This window comes from Cucumis melo, chromosome 8, assembly GCF_025177605.1.
Source record: "Cucumis melo cultivar AY chromosome 8, USDA_Cmelo_AY_1.0, whole genome shotgun sequence".
Lineage (NCBI taxonomy): Eukaryota > Viridiplantae > Streptophyta > Magnoliopsida > Cucurbitales > Cucurbitaceae > Cucumis > Cucumis melo.
This window is the reverse complement of record NC_066864.1, coordinates 5,534,810-5,558,520: the sequence shown is the minus strand read 5'-3', so window position 1 is coordinate 5,558,520 and position 23,711 is coordinate 5,534,810. Positions and strand designations below refer to the sequence as shown.

Sequence of the window (23,711 nt, the reverse complement as noted above, 5' to 3'; positions counted from 1 at the left end):
GATTTTTAGTAGTAAATAACTCCAATCCTATAGTTTAAAATTTGCAACAAGTCACTACACAGATCTTCATCGTCCATTGTTATATTCCATGCTTTATTGTAACTTAACCCAATAATAGAATTATATTCGATTTAACTTTTTGAATCACTTTTTTAAAAATATAGCGTTAAAACTATTTACAAAACTTTTCCTTTCTTTGTTAGTTTTGAAGAACAAAAATATTTTAATGAATATTTGGAACCATTAAAAGTAGTTTCCGATAAACTTTCAAATTTTATTTTAAAACGTTATTATAAAAAATATTTTGGTGAGTACAAATAATTTTTTTAAAGAACACTATTCTCTCTAACCAATCTAAACCCTAAATACATTGTTGTTAACATGCTCCACCATTGATTTTCATTTTTATTTAATGTTAGTTAGAAATCTAATTAGTGTCTTCACACTTTGTTCGAATCAAAACGATGTTTCACAATCAAGCATACAAAATGTTAATAACCAATCTAGGAGCTTTAAAAATAATGGTCACAAAGTAGTACACAAGGGTAAGTTTAGGAGTTTGTAGCACATAAATAAACTGTGCAAAAATCTGCATAAAGTGGCTGAAATTGAAACTGAAACTTCCAAGAACATACAGCGCATCAGACAACATATCAACGGTGTTTGTTTGAGCTTTATATGTCAATTAACATAACAAAGAAGACAATTCCAACACAGGGACGCGGCGGCTACCATGATAGATATATTTTCATGGACTTTGATGTTATCTCAACCTGGAAAACAACATTTAGGAGGAGGAATATGCATATGAGGAAATGGCTGTCTTGTCATGAATTGGAAAAGGAAAAGCAGAGATACTTACCAGCTGAACACATTGCGGTTAGTACTCTCTCGAATGAGATCTCTCACTGCGCTTATATTCGTGATTCAAATCACGAGACCTCTCTCTATCATGTGATTCAGAATTCCCACGCTCATAATGATAATCATCGTCCATTCTGTCATCATACTGATCATAACGATCTTGGTCACGGTGGCCTTCTGGTTGATCATATTGCCCTCGACCTCGGTTATGTTCAAAGTGGTCGTAGTACTGGGGATCATGATCAGCATCTCTGTGCCCATGCTCAGGCTGATCATACCACCCACGACCATCCTCAGTTTCTGCACGATCCATATCCCTATCTCTATCCCTATCACCATGTCTATCCTTCTCATATTTTGACTCGACACGATCATAGTCGTCCCTATCGTGAGAGCGACCGCGATCAGGGTCTGGATATCCCCCTTCATGATCCCGATCCCTCTCCCTATCTCTATCCCGATGACGATCCCGATCTCTGTCACGCTCATAGTCACGACCTCGATCCCTTCCTCGATCACGTGTTCTATCGCGGTCATAGCCACGATCTCGATCTCTCTCTCTATCCCTATCCCTATCTCTATCTCTAGTCCTATCACGGTCTCTGTGATGCCTGTCCTCTCTGACATCACGCTCCTTAGATCTCTCATGGGAATGTTCACGAGACTTCTCTCTCTCTCTTTCTCGGTCTCTTCCCTTGTCATAAGACTTTTCCCTATCTCTGAGAACATTAAAGAGAAGCCCAGTAACACATCTCAAAATTAATAAAAAATCGAATTTACATTCACATCCTGAAACTATTAATTGATAGAAGCATGCTATCGACCCAAAATTCTATCCTAAATGAAAAGAAAAATATATAGAACATCATACCGCTCTCCATGACGATCTTCTCGAGCCCTAGGCTCCTCTGATCTGGATGGTGCACCAGACTGCTGTTGTTCCCTGGACAAATCACAAGATGCTTTCAGCCTAAGAATATATTAAATTATATCATCTATTATAAAAAAAATTGCAGCAATCATAAAAGATTTAAGACTGCCCAAGACACAACACCAGATTGAGAATCACAATCATGCATTCAGCTTTGTTTCTTACTACAGTTATCAACATTTCTCAATGGCTTGCACTTGAAATTGCAGGAGTTGACATCATATTAACTACCTTCCAGAATGCCTCTGGCTATTTTCTTCACCTCCCACTCTGGTAGTTCCAAGACCTCCACCCAGACGGCGGGGACGCCAATTTGGTACTGTTCTACCTCGCTCGACATCCACAAGTACCCTTCTACCATCAATCTTCCTGCCATCAGCTTGCTTATATGCAGCTGAGTAGTTTCCAATGGATGTGAGTGGATTAATTAGTTTCAAAAGGAGAAATTTAACCAACAGAAAAGTGGTCAACATACTAATTAATTGAAACAAACCTTTCATATCTCTTTTGTGCATGTACTCGATGAAAGCATAGCCTTTAGGTTTACCTGTCACTTTGTCTGTAATCAATCGAACCTGCAAAACAAAGAAAATTACAAACAAGAAGTCATATGGCAGAAGAGAAGTTAAATATCTCTTTCCATCGTACATTCTTGATTCTCCTTGAACATTTCTTAGTTTATAGCTAGATAAGTACTGAAATAAAGTTTATTATAAGCTAATCCTATTGGCACGGCAGACAGGCACTATGCCTAATTAGCCGTGCTCACCTTTAAATCATAGAGCTCCCATCGCGAGATGCATCACCACCAGCTAGAGTCGGAAAAACTGAAGTATTTGTGGCCATTTTACCAGTTGTAGAACATACTAAACTCCCCTTACCAGGGAAATTATTTTTCAAATAATGAAAGAAGTTTATGTAATACAGGAAATACCAGGAAATCTTCTCAACGGCGAAATTTTTCGATGCCTTTAAAGCCAAAAGTAAAACTTTTAGCAGCAGAAAATCTATGTAGTACAAAATTCAAAGGAGAAAGAGATGCTAATACTCCCTATGTGTTTTACCCAAAGCTGAAAAATAGGGAAGTTGACAATCTCCTTTCTTGCTTCCATACAAAGGCCATAAGGCAAAGCACATCAATCAACTGCCCAACCTAAAACTTCCAGCTTTCAACGCATGGTGAACCACACCGTGTTTGGGATCAGAGCCATAGAAATACTGATATCATGAATAATACTTGGCTGAATGTAGAATAACTGCCTCCTTACCAGGAATTCTTGATGTATCGAATTTTACTAAGGAGTTTCCTACTAACATCATGCCTCAAGAATTCTCTAGCCAACTACATCTGGGCAAAGAAACGGGCACTAAGAGGAAAATGAAATACACATGAAAGTCATGACTGCATACCAGCAGGTTTACCTGAGAGACTATTAGGAGCTTGAATTATCAATGAATCCAGGGAGGTGTTTGGCGTTAATCTTTCTTCAAACTTGGTTGCACCATAAGGACACCCAGTCAGGTAAAAATATGTTCTACTTCCATAAAAACTTACCCAGAAATTTGACTACTTTAAATGGGGAGAGTTTAAAGGGATAAAAAAAAATAAGAGACCTGTTTGGCATGTCCTTACGTAGTATGATAGGCCAGTGGAATTTTTCTGATGGGCAAAGTTAAAGAGACAGCATGAACCATTTTATCGTCAGTACAACACAAAACATTACAAGAATATCTATTATCTGAGACAACCGATCCAAGAAAATCCATGCTTAGGTATGCCACTAGACCAATTCATGGTGGTTTAGAATGGTATTATGGTGTAGATTCTAGAAAATAATTTTAAAGGAAAATGGACCAAAAACATGATAACTACCCAATAAACATTGCTGATAGTATACATAAAATATTTATTTGGCCACATATATATTAACCTCTTACCGAGCCCCATGAGGATGCTCAAATACCTACCCGCTTGATTGGCCCATAAGATTCAAACTCTCTTTTGATTCGGCTCTCAGTTGTCTCATAATTCTGCCAATGAGTAACAACGATTTTCAGTGAAAATTTAAATTTAGATTAAAGAACTATGCATAGAACATTTTACACACCAGTCTGGCCACAAAGAGTGTTTTGTATGGATCTCCAGTAACATTTGGATCATCACGCTCAAGATCTGCAAAAAAGTACATGTGTAAGACAGAAGACATCAAAAAACTTTTACCTACAAATTCAAGGTAAGAACCAAAAAGATGTATTTACATTTTGGCAGCTCCTCAGCAGCTTTCTCTGCACCCTTTTCAATTCTTAGCAAGTGAATTCTAGCCCTCCTTTCCGCCTGAAAGGTAAAGATTTCAGACTAGTCAGAACCTCGAGTGGTTACTTATTTTCAAATTTTGCTTCTTGTATTTTGTAACCTACTTGTTTAATACTTCAACAATCATGAGAAAATTAGTTACACACTGCCCTTCAAATTTACAAGCTACTCAATTTAATTCCCTCTAACTGTGTTTAAAATAAACCATTTTTCACCACAAGCTATAAAATATTATTTTCAGGAGATAATTTAAATTCTTCAAATACGTAATACTCACTTTCCTTATAGTACACATATATGCCCAAAACATGTATATTCAGGGGAGAAGGGCATTAATGATTCGAAATTCAATTTTAGAAGGATTGGGGAATGTGGTTCAGACAATCATCAAGAAGTAAATTATCTTACTGGAGTTTCACCCTTTTGAACAGGGGGAGCATATTCTGGATCATCAGGTTCTGCAAAATTACTCACAAACTGGGCCATCCCTTCAAGACAAACAAGATAAAATTTCACCCCTCAGAGGAAACAATGAAGGAAAGGAAACTCCACAAAAGTCAATAAACCGCATACAAGTTTTAGAAAGTACTAAAAACCTGTTAATGGTGGACATTTTCTTTTCTCTGGTGGAGGTTTGAACTCCAGAGGCGGTCGGGGCTCAAAGAGCTTCAAGAGATTGGCCGTTAGACCAGTAGGATGACTCTGCCCAATCTGTACGAGAAGGAAAATTAAGAACCCGATATATCCAATAATCGAACATTCTACAAACCCATCGAACTTCTTTGAGAACCATAATCTAAAATTTCAACCCCCAACGACAGTATAAAGTCGACGCATCACAGCATCATCTTTGACTATATTATTTTTTTCCTCAAGCAAGAAACGAGACATTTCATTGACAAGAAGTTGTTAACGATCTATGAGTCATTCAACGGAGATAACCAAATTTATCATTTCTAAGCAAAAAACGAAAATAAAACATTAGGAATCCACAAGAACCAAAACTTGGCGACACCAAAAAAAAAAAAAATCTGCATCTCTTCTAATTAACGAATGCGAACGACCTCTTGAAACCCTAGCTAAGTTCAATAAAACTAAACAAAAACAATTGAAGGCTTCTACAGAAAAGATAACAATAATCAAAAGCAATCCACCAACCAGCTTGAGTTGAAGGACATTGGCACGATTCTGGGCCTTAGTACGAGCCTGAACGGCGGCGTTTTGGTTCCGCATGAAGGCATCATTGTAATCCCCCATGGTAGCGCAGGATCGTCTCTCAGACTAATACGATTACAAAGAATTGATGCAAGAAATCAAATGGAAGGGAGAAAGAACATTGGTGAGCGTTCTTGGCTGGATCTAATTCGTACAGTCGGGTGGAAACGGAGGGAAGTGGAAGAGGCGGCAGCGAAAAGGCGGAAAAGGTTTTACGATTTATTGACGCTATTTATACACAGATTATTCTGCAAGCCCGGATTCTCCTTGGGCCAAATTTATAGACAACTTCATGAATTTTTCTTTTTATTCGTGGAAAATATACAAAATTTACGGGAAAGTGATTGTGATTACAAGACAGTCGAAAATGTTAGTATATAGTAAAACTTATATATAGTAAAACTTATTTGTATATTCTATCAATTTCGAATATCAATTTCGAATACAATATACCTATAAAGATCATTGATAGATAACTTTGATGTAGTAAAGAACATCGATGTAGTTTGTAAAATATATTGATTAATTTTGTTATATTTGAGAATGACTTAAAAGATCACTTAAATAAATATGAAAATTAAATTAAATTTTTAACAAAATTAAATTATATATTGATTCAAAGTCTGTATAGGTATAAATTTTGAGTTGTTGATAACTTTCAAAGGTGATATTATAATAAGATCTAAATTAGTTCAATTATGATAAATTATGACTTTGACTAAAATGATAAATTTGTGCTATGATTTTCAAATGACATCACAAAAATTATGTGACTTAACGTGTGTATGAAATTACAAAAGTCTCGAGTATTAAGTTGATATTACTCCTACATTGATACGCACACAAAATAATTTGCGTTTTAGATTTTGAACTTCAACCTAAAAAAACCCATGCTCAACACCATGAGATTAGAAGTTTAGTCCAGCCCCACCTCATCCCTTAGTATTTGTGTTTGCCCAAAAAATAAATTAGTAACGATAATGAAATCTTTCCACTTGTACTTAAAAAAGAAGAGGAGGAAGAAGACGATTGCTAATGATAGATAGGCAACAAATTTACTCAACAAAGTTAAACCGTAGATTTTAAATTTTTTTTTTTTTTTGTTTTTTAAAAAAGTGCAAACTAATGTAAGAAAATAAGAATGAAATAGGGAAAAAGAAAAAGAAATCGTTACCCAACCGGCTTAAGCATAATGAGTATGGGACCCCAAAGCAAAGTAAATGATTTGGATTAATCCACATTTCATACAACAGAACAGGGCAGGTTCTACGCAGAATTGCAACGATACGGTAAACAGAAAAAGAAGAAAAAATAAAACCAAACAGAGACCCTACGATTCACACGTTTGGAGAAACAACAGCCACATAAACCACAGGATAGAAGAATCGTCAACCAAAGCACTGATCGGCCGGAAGAGGTCCGGGGATGTAGCCCTGTTCAAAGTACTGCAACCCAAAAACGACCAAGATGGCTAACAAACTCAAGTATGAAAGACCTTCCACGGCGCCCAATAGCCCGAAAGGGCCGTTGGGCAGACCCGATCCAGTTTTCGTCTTCGTGTACAGAGACCAACCCACGATTCCCACCACCGCCAAGTAGCTAACGCCTTCCAGTGCGCCGAGTGACCCACCTGGCCCCGGCGGCAGCCCGCACCCAGTTGTCTTCAGGGTATACAGCGACCAACCGATCACTGGGGTCGCCACTAACCCACCGGCTATAGCCACCGTCTCTGCAATGCCCCCTTCGCTCTCGCTTCCTTCCTTCGCCATGGCCTGAACCTTCACTCCCGTCCGTGGATTCGCCGGTTTACATGCTAAATTCTGACGAGTAACCGGCAATGATCGCAGTAAAGAAGATGATGATAGTAGCATCTTCCCGAGCTTCCCCTAGTCGCTCTCTCGCGCGCGCGGGAGAGAGAGAGAGAGAGAGAGAGAAGTAGTGGTTCAGTAAAGACTTACCACCTTATCCATCCAAGGAATATCACGAATATTGGATTAAAATCTGAACCAACGGTCTTCCTTAATAGATCGGTAATTAAGATAAAATAATCATAATCTGAAATTTGGACTCTCTACAGATTGTTACTCTGATGTAACTTGGATGCGAACATACAGGCAAATCTAGATGGTTAGCAGTTCAGACATGTAAAATAGGAGAACAATCGTGTGTAATGGATAAGGGTTTTAAACCAAAACTTGGTTTCGTGTTACTATTAATCATACATATGTACCTTGATCCTCGTGGAAACAGAGCATCCTCTTTGATAATTGAATTGCCGGAGCCTTACATGGGAGCTTCGAGTTTATTAGCTTCAAAAAGAGGTTGGTTCTTTCCGTTAGAGTAGGTTTGGAGGTTGAATCTCCAATTCTTGCCCTTGTTGTGTTAAAAAAACAGAGGGTTGTTCTCCTAAATAAAAGTAAAAAAATGTTCGCTTCTACCAGAACATTACTATGAACCTGTATCTAGCATCATTTTTCTTCCATTTCAACATCATTTCGTTCCCCTGAACTGATAAGCGGTTGGTTAGGACTCTGCAGGCTGAACACGATACAGAAAACTGATAGCAACGTCATGGACTGTATGCATCAAGGTTCATCCACCTTCTGGTCTTACTGTTGGCTGTTGGAGTGCTCCTTAACAATATCCATTCCCTGGGCATCAGCAGTTTGACTCTTCTTTCCAACAAAACTTGCAACAGAATTCCCTTTAGGAGGGTGTGGTTGAGAAAAGGTTGACGACTTGTTAGTTACAGGGTTGTACATCCCACGGGATACAAATTTACTCTCACTATCTTCCTTGACTCTGGATGGATGACTCATTTCTGTGATCTCGGTGCAAATATTAGGTTTAGTCTCTATCGGCTTGTCTTTCTCTAAAGAAGCCCCTTCAAATGCATCAATTTTAGGAGCTGCAGAACGGCCTGAAGCAATTACAGTTGTGGGAAATGCCCTTTCTGGAGGAACAGCAGGAGTATAATTAGATGGAAGTAAATCATCCCAATTTTCTAGTAGCTCCTTGTAGACTTTCCGGAGGGTGACTTCAGTGAGACCTGTAACCTTACAAATTTCTGCTTGTGTCTTCCGCTTGTCTTCTAGTTGGCATGCCAAGTATATAGCAGCAGCTGAGATGCTAATGGGATTCCTGCGAGTGCAGAAGCATTTGTTGATGACAACTTCCCCTATGTGAGTTGCAAGTTCCTGAAATTCATGGTTGTTAACAAACATGAGAGGGAAAATAATAAGTTACATTTTACCACATGCTTGGAATTTTAAGGTGGGAAAGGTTAAGGATCGTCATTACCATATCCATTGTTAAGAACTACCAATGCCAGTGGTCCAGTAGCATTTTACTAGAACAACCACATGAGCAATTTAAAATTGATCTGTTTTGACATATTACATTCAAAGTAAGATTAACTGTGAAAACTCAACACATCGCTTTCATGTTTGGTTTTACATTTTTAAAAAGAACAAGATCTCTAAGGTTATTTAAAAAGTGAATCTACAGGTCATATATGGGAATTTAAATTATAAGATAAGAAATAATTAGTTCCACTATCGGTGAATACGAAAAAACAAGGGGCAGATAAGAGATTAATCCACTCTAAGCTAAAGAAGATAATAGAGAAGTACTCCACCTGGGGATTTATCAAAAGCACATTGCAAATTGCTATAACCTCAGAAGCAAAATGCTTGGGTTTTGAAGGGATCAATAGACACTTTGCACTGTTGTGGAAGTTTTGAAAACTTAATCAAGGGCTACTTCAGAACTTCCCTTGGTTTTGTTAGGTGGGAGAGTGTACTGTCATTTTTATCCTTGTGTACATATCCATGAAGAATTGAAGATCCTATAATTCCTCATCAACCTTATACCACTGGCAGAACATAAAAGTTATGTAAAACCATAATGCTTTTTAGGCGGAACATTTGACTATTTGAGAACCCTATGACATAAAAGTTTGATTTCTGTCATTTTTTCTTCAATCAGAAGCAGTACTTTTCTATTTTCTAAAGCCATATAAGTTGTGATCATATTGAACAGAACCAACTATCTATAGTCCATACAAATCATCTTTTCAACATGAAAATCGTCAATGCATACCAATCAATGTCTTAACGAAGTACCTGTGCAGATTTATTGAGTTGGAGAAGCGTGCAGAACCTTGGCATATGAACTGATATGGAATTGCTGTTGATGGGTTGACTTAATTGCAAAGCTTCTCCCAAAATCTTGATGTACTTCCCTATCTCTTTTTGCGGTACATTCGCTGCAATGGAGATTTCCTGTTATACTCACAGTAGGCACCACAGATGTCGTATTAGTACTAAAGTAAGGAATGACAAAACATAGCTCAAAAACACAATTAGTAGAAGACACCACTCCAAATTTAAAGTGCAGAAAGGGCCTTGTACAGATAGATATTCGAGGTTCGAAATTCTACATTCTATACCAAGAAGATTAAGCCCTCCAAAGTCACAACTAATAATGAAGGATAACAATTGACCCAATATGTAGAACAAGCCATGGTAATTCTGAAATGCGAACAAATATATTGGGTATTTATGAACTATTGTTAAGAAATTCTGAAAGATGTATGGCAAAAAGATTGAAATTGAGAGTCATAGCCTGCCCATCTTGACAGTGAAATTTCCAAAATCTCCTTGAACATAAAGCGAGTATATCAAAACATATCATAACACAACCAAGAATCAAGCAACAACCAGAAATGCACATATATAGAGTGAAATAAAGACCTGAAGGGTTCGGGGCTCCTGGGCCTCTCTAATAGCCTGGACAAGGGCAGCAGTGGCAAGCGCCTCAACGCTCCGGTTCCTTAAACAAGTAGCCGAACAGCAATCTCTAAACAACTTAAACGCGTGCTCGGAAATATAGTAATCCAACCCCAAAAGAGAAGCCACATCGATAATCTGCATATAAGCCCTAAGGTTATCGACCACGACCGTAGACGAGGACGGCAAATTGGATGACGAGGTAGACTCTAAGGTACGCTCGAGCTCCGCAAGGTGGCCGGAGAAGGAGAAGCAGGAGCGGAAGAAGAGTGGATTGTGCTCCAAGGACCAAGTGGAGAAGGCTGTAATGAAGCCGGTAGGCTCGAAAGGATCCAGAACCTGATCATTCTGGTGGTGGACGGGAGGGGTGGGGAGGTCGGAGGTGACGAGACAAAGGGGGTTATCTTGAGCGCGAAGGTGGAAGAGATGGTGGGGCTGGAATTGTCGCTCTTCGACAACGCGGCCGCAGGAAATGCACTCTGTGATGGACTTGCCGGTGCTGGAGGTGACGCAACGCCCCTGAGCCGCCGAGCAGTAGGGGCACTTCATTGACGTCGTTACAGTGCTGCTGGGGATTCGGATTCAAGGAGCGTGTGTTTTGGTAGTGATCAAACAATCAGTAGCTCAATCGAAATTGAACAAGAAATATCGCCTACAATTTATACTTTTTGTTGTGGCTGTTAGGTTAAAGCACACCTCACACTCTTCGGGTTTTTCTTTTTCTTTTTTTTTCTTTCTTTTTTAAATAAACATAAATCTCCTCAAATTTTGTAAAGTCAAATGAAATTTGTGTCGTTTTTACTTATGAATAATGATAAAGAGTTGTCATTACTTTTTCACACTAAAAACTTGGTGGACAGTACATTAATATGGCTCTTATTTTAGTTTTTGAAACACGATGTAACATACAATAAATAGGAGTAGAACAATTTTCTACGTACCGTAAAATTTGCAACCCCTTGCAACAATCACAAAACTATGTTCTCGATTTGTATTTTTTTTATCTTTTCGGCTGCCGTTCTCATTCTTGCTTCCGATAGATATATTTGTTTGGTATATGAAAAATCTCTACGTGTTAGAAGAAGAAACAACTTTGTTCATTTGCCAAAAGTAAAAGGATAAAAAGGGATTTAGAGGAAGTAAAAGTAACTAAAAGAGTCAGAGACTCATACATGAAGAATATCACTTTTTCATTTTTTTTAGAGAGCGTTATGAAACCTTGTTAAACAAGTCAAATAACCTTTTACGCCATTTTTAAACTAAACAGTACATATGTTTATCTTTATGTACTTGTTTTAAACAAATTGGCCCAACTTTCAATTTTGCTCTCAAACAACTTTTAGAGTTTAATATTGTTTTAGATACAAAATTAAATTCTATGTCAAATAGATTTGTTTCTTGTCTCCGGGGCACATATGTACAACGTATAGAACATATCTAAATAGAAAAACATCAGGTGTGCAAATGGTAGGAAAAGCCATACGGTAGTATTAGAAGTAACAAGATAATGGAAATAGAATCATAAACAAAACCTTGACGAGTACATGAAATTTTAATTTTAATAGCAATGTTCATGAAACAATCTCTCCGTGTAGCACAATCAGGTCGGGTCAATCTACTAATACACTTCATCAATGCAGTTTCAATCGTTTCAAAATTCTATCACATGAGACATTCACGTAGACACTTTGACCACAACATCGATATTTGACGTTATCCAAAGTAATAATCAAAGAAATGCAAATAAAACTATAAAAAAAAATGTAAAACCATGGATTGGAAAAGTACAACTTATGGATCCTCTTCTACCTGTTTAAAAATTAAAAGACGGTCGAATATGAGACATTCCAAAATTGATCTTTAACCTTTATAAATAACATTAACAAATATCATTCTAACATTCTAGGCAAAAAGGCTGTTTGACCCATCTTGCAATAGTGTAAAAGCAAAGGGGAAAAAATATCAAAATTTTAAAGAATATAGATTTGCCAATCACTGCCTCCTACAAACTTCAGACAGCAATCTAATGGCTGAAAAGGCAGAGAATAGAGAGGCCTCGAACCTTAGATCATCCATGTCACAGCTTACTCCCAGTTTTTGTAGCTGCCTGCCTGCTTTTATCTGCTATTTTCTGCCTCTTTGTGAACTCTCGTGCAGCCTGATAACAAATATAAGAAACGTACAGAGCATATAGGTTAGATGAGAAAGGAAAAATGATTATTCTCCCAAGTATAGTTTCAGCACCTCCTCAGAGGACGGGTTTTTTTGTGTTTTGATAATGCAAATACAAAATGTAGACAAAACGGTAAGAAACGTGACAAAAGACTCTTGCACAAAAGGAATGGGGGGGGATACATCCTAGTCGATCATAACTAATTATCACCTTTGCATGTGTAAGAATATGTGGAAATATAGGGTATGTGGTAACTTGGCTATAACAATAGTTTCTATAATGAAAGAGAATAGGATTAAGCTTATCAGTGAAAGATCAAACATACTAATAATGTGTCTACACTCTACATCCAACTGTAGTAAATTCTGTCACCAAGAATTAATAATTTTGAAAATTTTATCAGAAGTAGGAATTGCTTTTGTTGGTTTTTGCAGCCTGTTCCAACCAGGGGGTTGATCATATCAAATTCTCTCCATCGATCATTAACAAACCAATGCCCAGGCATCAATAACACATTGGAGATTCTTGAGAACCATTTTGGAGTAAGCTTAATAGTATAGTTTTGACTTTCGAGAACAAAAATCCAGTCAATGCCTGTTTTGTGTTTAGAATAGATGTAGTTTTCCATTAAAATATAATGGACTTGCAAAACCTGTATTTGGTTCCAAAATAAATAATAGAGTTTCAAAAAACAATCTGTTTTGAGTACTGGTTTTTTTGGATAAGACTGCTCGACTACTAGTTAACCTAAACTTTTAGATCACACCTCTAAAAGCATTTTACATTTAGGCTCCAGACTTTCATAGAGGATAACAGAGCTCACAGTTCTTAAAAAGCTAGTGATCGTTGAAGAACAAGCATTAGCTTCCTATTTGAGAGTCCAAGACCACTAAAATTCTTTACCAGGCAGCTATAGTGATAACGATAATAAAACGTCAGCTCTTATAATTCTAAATCAGGTACCAGAGCAAGCACAAAATAACCTGAACTTTTACAAATCTCCTAATTCTTTTTTAGGCTGCAGGATGGTATGGAGGATAATAACCGTCCCTATCTTTATAAGCTAGTGATCATTTAATAACAAACTGTTATAAGTCTTTATCAGGCAGCTAAACGAGGATGAAAATTGAATGGCCATCTACACTTGGTTGTGGAGGGAGACAGATTGGCAAGCAGGTAAAAACCAGTTGCAAAACAGACATGTCAGTCATTGCTCCCTAGTACATCTCATGAAGTGATAAGCTACAATATACCAAGCGATAGGTAAAGAACACCAATTTTTTCCCTTCGGGGACTTGCAATAAAAATGGTAAAAAAATAAAACTCAATTTTACTAATGATGTACGGGAAAATTATCGAAACTGACTAAAGAGTTTTCAAAATTGCCAAGTTTTCGAACAGGAAACAACATCAAGAGCCAAGGTTAGGGTCCTATTCATCAAATGGAAACACAGGGGTGAACTCGATAGTCACTGGTTCACTTTTCTAAAGATTAATGTGGTATAGTTCAAAAAAGTGAAAGTACAATGGAAACTACAAAACACATGGGAAGTACTAGGAACCCATCTCTCCGCTAGCACCTTGCTTGCATGTTATCTTAAAGAATATTCCCCTAAGAAATATTAACCGTCGTCTCATGTTAAACGTTACTTGTATCATTTCCTAACTATATAGAAGTTCAACTCTACAATTGTAACCGAAACTCAACCCCCGCCCACATACAAGAAGGGAAGGATTGCTAAAAACCAACATCTGGTCCCATGTAATCTCAGTTATCCCAGAAAGTACGATCTCAGATGAATTATGAAGAATATAACCGCCATCAAAGTAAGTGGTGGGGAGAGGGAAGCCAAACTATTAGCATTTAGTTTTAACGTAACTTCCCACCTAATGATTAAAATAATCCCAACACTCAGACTTGGGAAGGGAAGAAAAAAAAAAACCCTAAACCAGCAACTGTTCCTGGTTTGCAATTATAGTCTATAGAATGCCCTAGATACCCATTTCGTATGCTACGAACATAAGATCATCAGGGGACATTAAAACGTAAGCATCAGAGAGTAAATAACCAACCGTGGATTGGTCCGAAGGCGTATCAAGAACAACGGAGTGCACGGACATTCGAGCGATCTCAGAAATTGCAGCCTCTCTATCACCAGGCACTTCACTGGTCAGGTCCTCATACGCAGCCTCGAATGCCTCTTGCCAGAAACGCGGTAACCTGATCCGGCGATTATTTGTATAAACATCCCACATGTGCTTCACTATCTTCTCCCTTTCCTCCATCTCCTAAATTTCGAAACCAACCATTCAGAAGAAAACCATAAAATCAACGTGTAAAATTCGATCAAGATCTGGCTAAGAAATCAATAATAAATACAAATAAAGAGAGAGAAATAGACTAACAAGCACATCGAGATCGTCATGGATGTTAAAATCGATATCATCTGATAGGCCGTTGAGATTACCGGCTGACCATCGAAGAGAGACGGTACCGGTGAACATAGACCAAAATGCGAGCAACAAAATGGCAGCCAATGCCCAGAATTTGTAGCGTCCTTTGCCGAATAAACTCGAAACCGAGCTCTCTTTCTTCCCGGCACTCGCTATCGTCGTTGGAAGGACATCGTCGTCCTTCATATCGATCAACGACAATAAAGAAGCAAAAATTAAAAAAAACAAAATCAAAATCAAAATCAAAATACTCAAATCACAGCCCTAGAAATCGATTGTACAAACAATTGAGGAATTTTTGGCGTCGCTTTTTTTCTTTTTTCCTCACTAAATCGAAGGTAGAACCAGATTTGGACGGAGAAGAGAGTTTCTTCTCTCACTTCAGAGAGAAACTGGGAGGGTTCTTCTTGATCTATCAAAAACACTATATTGTGGGCCACCACATATTATTAATAATTTCATTTACATTTATTTAATTAATATCACAATTACGTGGAAGGGTGAATGTCACGGCTTATTTCAAAATTAGAACGCAGGCTTTATTTTTTTGTTTCTTTAAGTAGTAATCTTCTTCGTACATTATTTACTCAAAATTCATTCCTTTATTTCAGAGCTTAGAAATAATTTTGACCCAAACTCTTCCAAAATAAATGAGATATTTTATCATAAAACAAAGTTTTTTGAAATTCAAATCAATATTGGCCAGTGACATATATAATACTTTACTATATAGACTACCTTAAATCTACCAAAATTCCAACTATTCTTTTTAAGCTAAATAACACTTCAATATATATATATATATATATAATACATAATCTAGGATTGATTGAAAACAAATATAAAAAAAAAACGACTATAAAAGAAAGAAAAAATAATTTATAATTTATGATGGACGGAAAACAAAGACCTTCTCGAAAAATAAATATAAAAAAAAAATGGAAAGAAAAAGAAGAAGATGAAAAAAAGAAGCATCTATAAACCAATAAACCTAAAAATAGTATTGAAGAATGTCAGTACTAAAATAAAAATATAATTATGAAAAAAGTAAAAGATAAAGAAAAAAACCACTCATTTTCTCTAATTTGTTTTTAAACTTCGAATTTTCTTTAAAGAAAAAAGGAGGTCATATTTTCCAATTAACTCGAATCTTTGTTGTATGTGTTAAAGTATTAATAATATTATGGAGCACATGCCTTCATACTTGCCTGAGACCACCGACATGGAGCCACATTGTTTTGATTCAAATCGTTTTCTTCTTCTTTTTTTTTTTCACAATTAAAAATGCAGTCGATTTTCAAGATTTTTACTTTTTAAACTTTATGTTAAAAAATATGAGTTATTGATTTTGTTATTTAGTAGACATTAAAAGAAGAAAGGCTATTATTATACGACCCTTGTTTGAAGTTTCAAAATTATATATGTTGATATATGAATTTGATTTTAAGATGAAGGAGTTGAAGAATCACTCAAATCACAACCACTCATTTATGAAAAAAATAATACGTAAAACGAATATTTGTGCTCGTGTGATGTAGTCTCAACATGCTCAAGTACTTAAATCGATACATAGTTTGAAATAGTGTTGAGACACGAGTATTTATGTAGATTAGTCTTGATTACCACTAGTTTGATAGGCAATAACGACTCTTTTATGTAGAAAATGTTCCACACCAACCTACCCTTTGGACTAATGAGGTGTTCCTCAACCTTTTTTTTCTTTTCTTCTTTTCATTTCTTGGATTCGTGGGTCAGGTAGATTGAGGTAGGAATAAAGTAACTATGCACCACAGTGATATATACGATTGTAAACGGATTTATAAAGTGATCAAATTTGTTTTTAATATAACAATTTGTTGAAATTGAAGATTAGATGTCCAAACCAAGGGAGGTAATGTGTGTCAATATCAGTCACGACCGTAGGTATCTTGAAAAGTAAAAATAACCATCAAAATGACATAGATGAACATTGATCACAAATTGAACTATAACCTCTGAATTTATATAGTATTTATTATTGACACCATTCACAACATGTTCATACGATCGGCCATCCTAAAATGAAAAACACTATGCACTCTAAATTTCATTTAGGATTTTATAGTAGAACACAAGTTTATCAATACAATTTTAGTAGAAGTAGAAGTCTAATCTACAACTTTTGAGATTGATATCTATTTTATTACTTAACTAAAAAATATCCTTAAAAGTCAGGAGTCTAGTCAAAACTAAGAGATCATAAGTATCAACAAAAACATGAATGGATAGGTCACCGATGGAGCAAATATTATTATTTGACACTAATCGATAGAAACTAAAATTACATTGAAGGCAAATATAATTCTCCACCATTAAATAATTGATATATAATTCACATAGTAATTGTACACCAATTCTATAGTAATTCAAGTCAATCTTAAATTTACGCTATTACAAAAGAAAAAAAATTATAATTTACACAAACACAATTATTAATGGAAGGTTTTAAATTGATTATTCATACCCTCTCTAAACGTTAGGGGCTGAATTCAAATTTTCCCTCACATACATATAAACTTCTCTAACTTTTTTGTTTCTCTGATCAATCTAAGTTCCGTCGACACCCTTCTTTAAAAAAAGCAATAGAGAGAGGGGAATGAATATCCTCAAAAAATCGCATTAGTTAACTTTTAAATTTTTTTTTAAAAAAAATGTCCTCAAAGAACAAATATCAAAATGGACAAATTATAAAATTTGTGTATATACAGAACACAAAAAATAAAGCAATCGAAACCATGAGAAGCGATTAAGAAGCGTCATGCAATTGCAAGACGGAGGTGCCAGGAGGTGGAAGAAAGCTCTCCATTGTCAAACCCCATACATTAAAATCAACTTCTTCAATCTTCCAAGTCTCTTCCATCTCCCTCTTGTGATTAGCAGAATGTTCGCCGTATCTGAAAACGGTGACGTTGGTCTTACCACTATGAGCTATGTTGACGCCATCAACGTAACGGTAGGTTTCCATAAAGGACTCCGTGCTGGTCTCCCAGAAGACATCTTCGTCGCTTTTGGTTCGCATCCGTAGGAGCCGAGAGTCCTCGAATTGAATGAGAAGACCAGAGCGTTGGCTAAAATAACCCCAAATTGTGTGGTGGATTATCTCGTAATTAGGGCCGCTCTGTGCTTCACGAATTGCTGGGCTTGTTTCGAGTTTTAGAATGAAGCAGTCTTCATCGTTGATTAGCTTTTCCCCGATGCACATTGCGTCTATGAATAGGTTGGCTGTTGCCCTTGGGTCTAAACCCTGCCCCAACCCCATCATTAACCTCCATTAACAAATCTCTAAAAAAAATGTCTAGCAATCTTGCATTTAATAAGTGTTTGAAAATTTTGAAGTATTGCTCTTATCTGAATTTTGTCGTTTTTTAAACGGTTATCTAATAAAATTTTGTTAGAGAGAATTTAATAAAATAAAAAATAAAGCATGAAACCTGAAGGAATCGGCGTAAAGGTCTAGGAGGGCCAGTGGAGATGGGAGAATGTTGATTATTAGAAGAATGTCGCCATGAAAGCTTTCCATTAGAACCACAAATAACCTTACAACCAGAAACCACAAGCTCCAAACACCATAGATCCGGATTCTTCTGCCAAAGCACAAACCCGCCGATCTCTTCCGTACTCTTCTTCACCTCGATACTCTCATCCGACAAATGAAAATCCGACGCCTTAATCTTAACTTGCCCCGTCACACACATACTTTGCACCGAATTCAACGCCGCCGGTCCTCCCGTCGCGGCTATATACTGTTGCACAATATACTTTGCAGTCGAAGCCTCCTACATACATATAATTCAATGCAACAATCATCGTCCATCGAATCAATTAATTAATTTAAGGGAATGAATCGTGGGAGGGGGAGGGGAATCTTACAATGGAACAATCTCTGACGGGGCGATGAATAGAGTGGCCTAATTGGACTTGAAGAGGGATGAGAGGAGATCCGACGAGGTAGAGGAGAAATCGAAGCTCGTTCAAGCGATTAGCGATGATAGGAGAAGACCATTTGTCGGAGGTTTGAGCTTTCATCCAAGTGGACATGTTTTGCCATCGGAGAGTGACGTTACTGCCCATACTGGTGAACATTTCTTCAGGGATTGGGACCTCGAGAATAGTTTCGAGGCCGTCGTCTCGGTCGATGTTGGGACAAAGACGTCTCATGATTATTGGGGTATTGCGATCCAAGCGAAAGAGAAGAAGGGGGAATAGTGGGGAATAAATGGAAATGGAAAATGATGGATAAATCTCAAAGGCTCTCCTTGCTTGTAGTTCTCTTGTGGGTTATAGCCATGCTCATTGCTTTATTATGTTATGCCATTTTTTTTCCTCTTTCAAATACCTTCTTTCTCCTCCCTGTCTATTTATATATACCAACTCAATTCACTTTTTTTTTCTTTTTTCTAAACAATTATCCAAAACAATAATTAAAAAAAAACAAAAACATAATTACAAACTATTTACGATCCATGAAACAGAACTATTATAGGACAAATTCATCGCAAACTTTTAACGTCAAAATATCTTTCTTTATAAAATGTGAAATGTCCATATGAAAGTAGATATTCCTCTTTTTCTCTCTTTTCCTTCTTTTATTTTTTTCTCTTCCTTTGTGTATTATTCTCCACCACAATGAGTCTACACAAAATAAATACGACGTTAAGCAAGAATAATGATTTATAAGTAAAAAAAAAAAAATTAGAGTCAAACTTTTTGTGTACATATGTTTTGATAATTTCACTTTAACTTAGTGTTATTACACAATAATTTGATATTTTTTCAAATAAAGAAAAATATCATTTTACATCTTTGCCCAATTTTTGGGTTATTCGTCCAAACTCTTTGTATGGGATAAATTAACTTTTTAATTTCTTATTGACTCATTGATTCCAAAATTTTATGCATTTACTACGTTTTTTTTTTCAATTTGATTGGTGTTGATTTTTCAACGAAGGCTTCTTTTCTTTTTTCTTTTTTCTTTAATAGTAGCGTCTATTAATTAATTTAAGTGATTTAAATGGATTGTAATTATTAAGATTCATTATTTTTACAATCAAATTTAAAATTATTGTCTATAATTATCTTTTTTAAAAAAATTGGAATTAATTAATAAACCTTAGCGCCACATTGAGTTGATGAAAAGTAAAATCAAAACTTAGGACAACAAATTTTTCCTTTAAAACAATATTTTGGTTGCCTTACCGACAATTTTGCCTCTTGATTATTGTTTGTTTTAGTTTATATTTATTTAATAAAGTTTAAATTTAGTTTATGTATTGTATTCTTCAATAAATCTTATATTAAATCATTCAAACTTAACTTTTAGCCCAGAAAAAATACGATTTGTGAATAAATGAGAAATAAACCTGTTTCATCAAGCCAAGTTTTCTTTCTTTTTTTTTTTTTTTTTTTATCTTGAGAGAAAATCAGCAACAAAACAAAAGTAATAATATTAAAACTGCAATGATGAAAGTATAGACTATAATAGAATTTTAAAATTTATTTCCTTTCAAAATATACCTAATCATCATATCTGCCAAATTGCCATTTTAGCATTTAGAATTTTTTAGTTTTTATCCGATAAATATTTTCGGATGTATGTTAACTCCTTCGTTTATATCAATGTTTGGTATAGACTTTAGAATGGTTGTAACATACAAAGAAAAAATATCATTAAATTTAAGGACCTATTAGAATTTAGGCAAACCTAGGAAGATCTAAGAATTAATTTTAATTGAATGTATTTCCCCTAATCTTTCGGCCTTGTTAGGTTTAAGGGTTAATTTATGAATAGCAGATGCTTGAAGATAATAATAATGAATTAGAGAGTGTGTGAACAAAGATTTAGTTGTTACGGTCTTGGATTGCATTATTTTGTATTTAAGAAGTAAATTATTTCTGTAATGTAAAACAGTAAATATTTTAAGAAAGAGTAATTACTTCAGAAAGAGAGATATTTAATATAGTTTTAAGATATTTGTCGTCTAAAGGACGATCCCTTATCTCCATCGTGCAATTACTTTAGGAATTCTGATTTTTTCATGTAGCTCTGAATGTTTGCCTTAATCACAGTTAGTTCTTATGAGGATTTTGAAATCATATTAAGTAAATTAACATACTAAATCATATTGTTTTACATTGCATATATCCAACCATGAACATAATTGGTGAAAACTAATTTACATAAGTTAAGTCTAGTTAGTAAATTGATTGGAAATAGTTTTACACAAGATTTTACATTTAAGGCTGAATTTTAAAATTAGTTTGAAGAGGTCAAAAAAGAACTGAGAAATTTTATTCACTTTGGGCGTCCAGTAAAGCGGAGATAATCACTCAAAATCACATTCCAGATAAGAAAACAAAAATTTGTTGATAATAAATTTGTATCCTCTTGTAAACAAACTAGAAAAAGACCAGAGATGCTATAGGACTGAAAATACAAGCAATAACACACCTTTTCAACTCCTTGTTGCGTGGGCCAAAATGAGCATAATTCGAACAATTAAATTACAGAATTACCTCCAACCCCACATTTCTAATAAAGAAAATCGAGCGCTGCAGGGCACTACTTACTCGTTCATGGCATCGTCTCCCTCCCCTTCACTTAAATCAAGATCAGCAAGCAACTCGTCAAGTGGTACTGACGGTCCATCTTCCCCATCAGTAATTTCAGATGGTTGGTATTCTCTATTACGGTACAATGAAATGTTGAACCTCAAATCTGGATTCTCCTCCAGATCTCTCAAAAATTGTTCGTATTCGGAGTTCATCTTATTTTCATCTACTTTACTTTTATCATCAACATCCATTGCAAGAGATTTGAGCTTCCATGATCGAGGCTTACCACGCTTTCTCTGACGCTTTTCTTCGTAACTCTTCTTGATTAAAATAGCTTCTGGAAGCTCAAGACCCTTATATTTTTCTAGCTCCATATCGTTACTATTGGCTCCATAAAGATCATAACCAAGAGCATAATCCCCAGGGTTCAAGATATGACCTAGATGGGTTTTTATGGAGAACATCGTGTCATTCCTTCCAAAATCTGATACACGAGCTACTTGGGCATAGGCCAACATATACTTGGAACCAGCAACATTGACTTCAGTTGAAACATTTTCTATATCCAATACAACATATTCCACAAGTTGCCTGCTGGTAAGTAGAGACCTAAAGGATGTCCTCCAATATTGATCAGCATCCAAGAAGCAGTGCCTTAATGTGAATGGATCAAGTAAAGCAATAGCATTTGTAACTTTGGTGCAAATTACAAGAGGACCAAGATTGCCTAAACTAACAGCAACTTTAGGAGGCAAGCATATCAAATCCTCACGGCATATTGGGGATATTTCAACAGAGAAAGTGTGCTTATGGTTGTGAATGTTACTCTTAGGATCATGTGAAACAAGTTGTTTATCGTGACGGCTCCTGATTGGAGCAACCTTTCCAACGAATTCCACAAACTTTACACCATGACTCCTATTAGAAAAGAAAAAATCAATACCTTGATCCATCTGCTTGATCCTTATGGCACTGGCAGCAGCACCATGCTTCAGTATCAATTGCTCCAAGAAGAAAAAGGTACGGCGGTGAGGAACATGTTGCCTAAGTTGAACAGAAGCCACCCATTGATCGGGATTAGCCTGGATCCTTGAGCAAGACTCACACAAGTGATCCTGTACAACATACTCCACAACGTAGGACTGTTCCAAAATTGCTCCATGTAAGACTTCTTTCTGAACCTTCAACTTGACCTTGATCCTTTTGGAATGGGGTTCAGTCCAAACAAATTCAGCATGCACCAGTTTAACTTTATTCAAATTTCTCAACCTTTTGATACAGAATGTCAACAGTTCCTTTGATTCTAATTGTGCTTTAATCCAAGTTCGGGGTGGCTGCAAGTAACTCTCGCAGTCCGGACAATGCATGATAGTCAATTGCTTCTGTAAACCTTCAGTGATGTCAACCTCAGAACACAAGCACTTGACACACATATTGGCAGCATTTGGTGTCATGGGAATTCCACATTTGCAACATAAGACAGTGCCAATGGTCTGTTGAACAGCAAACAATCCTGTTTCTGCAGCCATGGTATATACTCCTAACAAAGATGAACCAACCAACACCAGTTAAATCCTAAAGTTTATAATATGAAGTAAATAAATTCGCAAGAAAAGGCTTTCAAAAAAATGAATCCAAGCCAAATTCTAGCCCCTTGTTTGGCACGATTTGGTTTGAATAAGAAATGAAATTCAATCTGAATTGATACCCGCAGGTCGAAAATTTTACTTTTCCAAAATAAAAACGTTCAGAAAAATTCAGTGAAGATCTATTACACTCGTTAATCAAAATGTATGGAAAACAGATAATTTTTATAGAATTTAGCTACAACAAGAATCTATAACAGAAATAGGTAATTAATAATAATAATAAAAAAATGCAAAACGGCGTCTGATTAACACAAAAGAGTACGAATTGGCAGGATTTTAAAACTTATTGATTATAGGGTAAAACTCAACAAAGCCCGCAAAACATCAAGTCTTACCACCAACAAAACGCAAATACTGATATTCCAGCGACAACTCACGGCAGCACGAGATCCACAGACGGCGAAGAGAAGCTCAGGAGGATCGCGGCACGAAGGATACTGGCGGCGGCGGACAGCGTGCGAGATAGAGGAGAGGGCGCGACTGACGTGGGGTTGAAGAAGCAAAAAGGCGTGGCTTGCGGCTGAGGATCGACGCTTGGAGATGGAGATAGCGACGGGAAGTGGCCGCCGGAGAAGATGAAAACGTAGAGGTGGGAGGGGTGAGTCGGCGCTCACGAAGGAACGAGAAGAAGATGAAAGATTTCTTCTTTCCTAACAGGTTTGTAGGGCTAAAATAAATAAAGTGCGTTATATATATATATATATATATATATATAATACTTTTCCTTCTC

The 23,711-nt window shown here is 36.2% G+C and overlaps 6 protein-coding genes across 6 annotated transcripts; all 6 read right to left on the bottom strand.

The window, feature by feature from the left end:
* Nucleotides 1-489: 489 nt before the first annotated feature.
* On the bottom strand, nucleotides 490-5,587 carry LOC103485041 (U1 small nuclear ribonucleoprotein 70 kDa). Its single transcript, XM_008442479.3, has 11 exons — nucleotides 5,268-5,587; nucleotides 4,706-4,820; nucleotides 4,518-4,597; nucleotides 4,055-4,130; nucleotides 3,904-3,968; nucleotides 3,764-3,826; nucleotides 2,289-2,370; nucleotides 2,027-2,189; nucleotides 1,736-1,807; nucleotides 863-1,583; nucleotides 490-773 (listed from the first exon to the last, which is right to left on the bottom strand). Exons 1-10 carry the CDS (start codon nucleotides 5,364-5,366, stop codon nucleotides 881-883), a joined length of 1,518 nt encoding a protein of 505 aa, XP_008440701.1. The 5' UTR covers nucleotides 5,367-5,587; the 3' UTR covers nucleotides 490-773; nucleotides 863-880.
* A 939-nt stretch (nucleotides 5,588-6,526) lies between these two features.
* LOC103485040 (uncharacterized) lies at nucleotides 6,527-8,219 on the bottom strand. The gene has a single exon (XM_008442478.3). It carries the CDS (start codon nucleotides 7,193-7,195, stop codon nucleotides 6,713-6,715), a length of 483 nt encoding a protein of 160 aa, XP_008440700.1. The 5' UTR covers nucleotides 7,196-8,219; the 3' UTR covers nucleotides 6,527-6,712.
* LOC103485039 (plant-specific TFIIB-related protein 1) lies at nucleotides 6,527-10,957 on the bottom strand. The gene is made up of 3 exons (XM_008442477.3): nucleotides 10,079-10,957; nucleotides 9,449-9,607; nucleotides 6,527-8,521 (listed from the first exon to the last, which is right to left on the bottom strand). The coding sequence occupies exons 1-3, from the start codon at nucleotides 10,661-10,663 to the stop codon at nucleotides 7,934-7,936; spliced, it is 1,332 nt and encodes a 443-aa protein (XP_008440699.1). The 5' UTR covers nucleotides 10,664-10,957; the 3' UTR covers nucleotides 6,527-7,933.
* Nucleotides 10,958-11,952: 995 nt separating this feature from the next.
* LOC103485038 (uncharacterized) lies at nucleotides 11,953-15,167 on the bottom strand. The gene is made up of 3 exons (XM_008442476.3): nucleotides 14,694-15,167; nucleotides 14,361-14,576; nucleotides 11,953-12,272 (listed from the first exon to the last, which is right to left on the bottom strand). Exons 1-3 carry the CDS (start codon nucleotides 14,925-14,927, stop codon nucleotides 12,192-12,194), a joined length of 531 nt encoding a protein of 176 aa, XP_008440698.1. The 5' UTR covers nucleotides 14,928-15,167; the 3' UTR covers nucleotides 11,953-12,191.
* A 2,214-nt stretch (nucleotides 15,168-17,381) lies between these two features.
* Nucleotides 17,382-19,110, bottom strand: LOC103485037 (uncharacterized). Its single transcript, XM_008442475.3, has 3 exons — nucleotides 18,651-19,110; nucleotides 18,212-18,556; nucleotides 17,382-18,024 (listed from the first exon to the last, which is right to left on the bottom strand). The coding sequence occupies exons 1-3, from the start codon at nucleotides 18,936-18,938 to the stop codon at nucleotides 17,527-17,529; spliced, it is 1,131 nt and encodes a 376-aa protein (XP_008440697.1). The 5' UTR covers nucleotides 18,939-19,110; the 3' UTR covers nucleotides 17,382-17,526.
* A 2,015-nt stretch (nucleotides 19,111-21,125) lies between these two features.
* LOC103485035 (uncharacterized) lies at nucleotides 21,126-23,664 on the bottom strand. The gene is made up of 2 exons (XM_008442473.2): nucleotides 23,317-23,664; nucleotides 21,126-22,872 (listed from the first exon to the last, which is right to left on the bottom strand). The coding sequence occupies exon 2, from the start codon at nucleotides 22,859-22,861 to the stop codon at nucleotides 21,344-21,346; it is 1,518 nt and encodes a 505-aa protein (XP_008440695.1). The 5' UTR covers nucleotides 22,862-22,872; nucleotides 23,317-23,664; the 3' UTR covers nucleotides 21,126-21,343.
* Nucleotides 23,665-23,711: the final 47 nt, after the last annotated feature.

Excerpts from the sequence above, each read along its gene's own strand:
- LOC103485041 (XM_008442479.3), bottom strand. The coding sequence starts at position 5,366 with ATGGGGGATTACAATGATGCCTTCATGCGGAACCAAAACGCCGCCGTT. Across the intron at positions 4,598-4,705 it reads AAAATGTCCACCATTAACAG|GGATGGCCCAGTTTGTGAGT; the intron begins GTTTTTAGTACT and ends TTTGTCTTGAAG. Across the intron at positions 4,131-4,517 it reads TTCAAAAGGGTGAAACTCCA|GCGGAAAGGAGGGCTAGAAT; the intron begins GTAAGATAATTT and ends TTTACCTTTCAG.
- LOC103485040 (XM_008442478.3), bottom strand. The coding sequence starts at position 7,195 with ATGCTACTATCATCATCTTCTTTACTGCGATCATTGCCGGTTACTCGT.
- LOC103485039 (XM_008442477.3), bottom strand. The coding sequence starts at position 10,663 with ATGAAGTGCCCCTACTGCTCGGCGGCTCAGGGGCGTTGCGTCACCTCC. Across the intron at positions 9,608-10,078 it reads AGGAGCCCCGAACCCTTCAG|GAAATCTCCATTGCAGCGAA; the intron begins GTCTTTATTTCA and ends TGAGTATAACAG. Across the intron at positions 8,522-9,448 it reads AACTCAATAAATCTGCACAG|GAACTTGCAACTCACATAGG; the intron begins GTACTTCGTTAA and ends CATGAATTTCAG.
- LOC103485038 (XM_008442476.3), bottom strand. The coding sequence starts at position 14,927 with ATGAAGGACGACGATGTCCTTCCAACGACGATAGCGAGTGCCGGGAAG. Across the intron at positions 14,577-14,693 it reads ATGACGATCTCGATGTGCTT|GAGATGGAGGAAAGGGAGAA; the intron begins GTTAGTCTATTT and ends TTCGAAATTTAG. Across the intron at positions 12,273-14,360 it reads CGCCTTCGGACCAATCCACG|GCTGCACGAGAGTTCACAAA; the intron begins GTTGGTTATTTA and ends ATTTGTTATCAG.
- LOC103485037 (XM_008442475.3), bottom strand. The coding sequence starts at position 18,938 with ATGAGACGTCTTTGTCCCAACATCGACCGAGACGACGGCCTCGAAACT. Across the intron at positions 18,557-18,650 it reads CCGTCAGAGATTGTTCCATT|GAGGCTTCGACTGCAAAGTA; the intron begins GTAAGATTCCCC and ends ATATGTATGTAG. Across the intron at positions 18,025-18,211 it reads CTTTACGCCGATTCCTTCAG|GGTTTAGACCCAAGGGCAAC; the intron begins GTTTCATGCTTT and ends GGGTTGGGGCAG.
- LOC103485035 (XM_008442473.2), bottom strand. The coding sequence starts at position 22,861 with ATGGCTGCAGAAACAGGATTGTTTGCTGTTCAACAGACCATTGGCACT.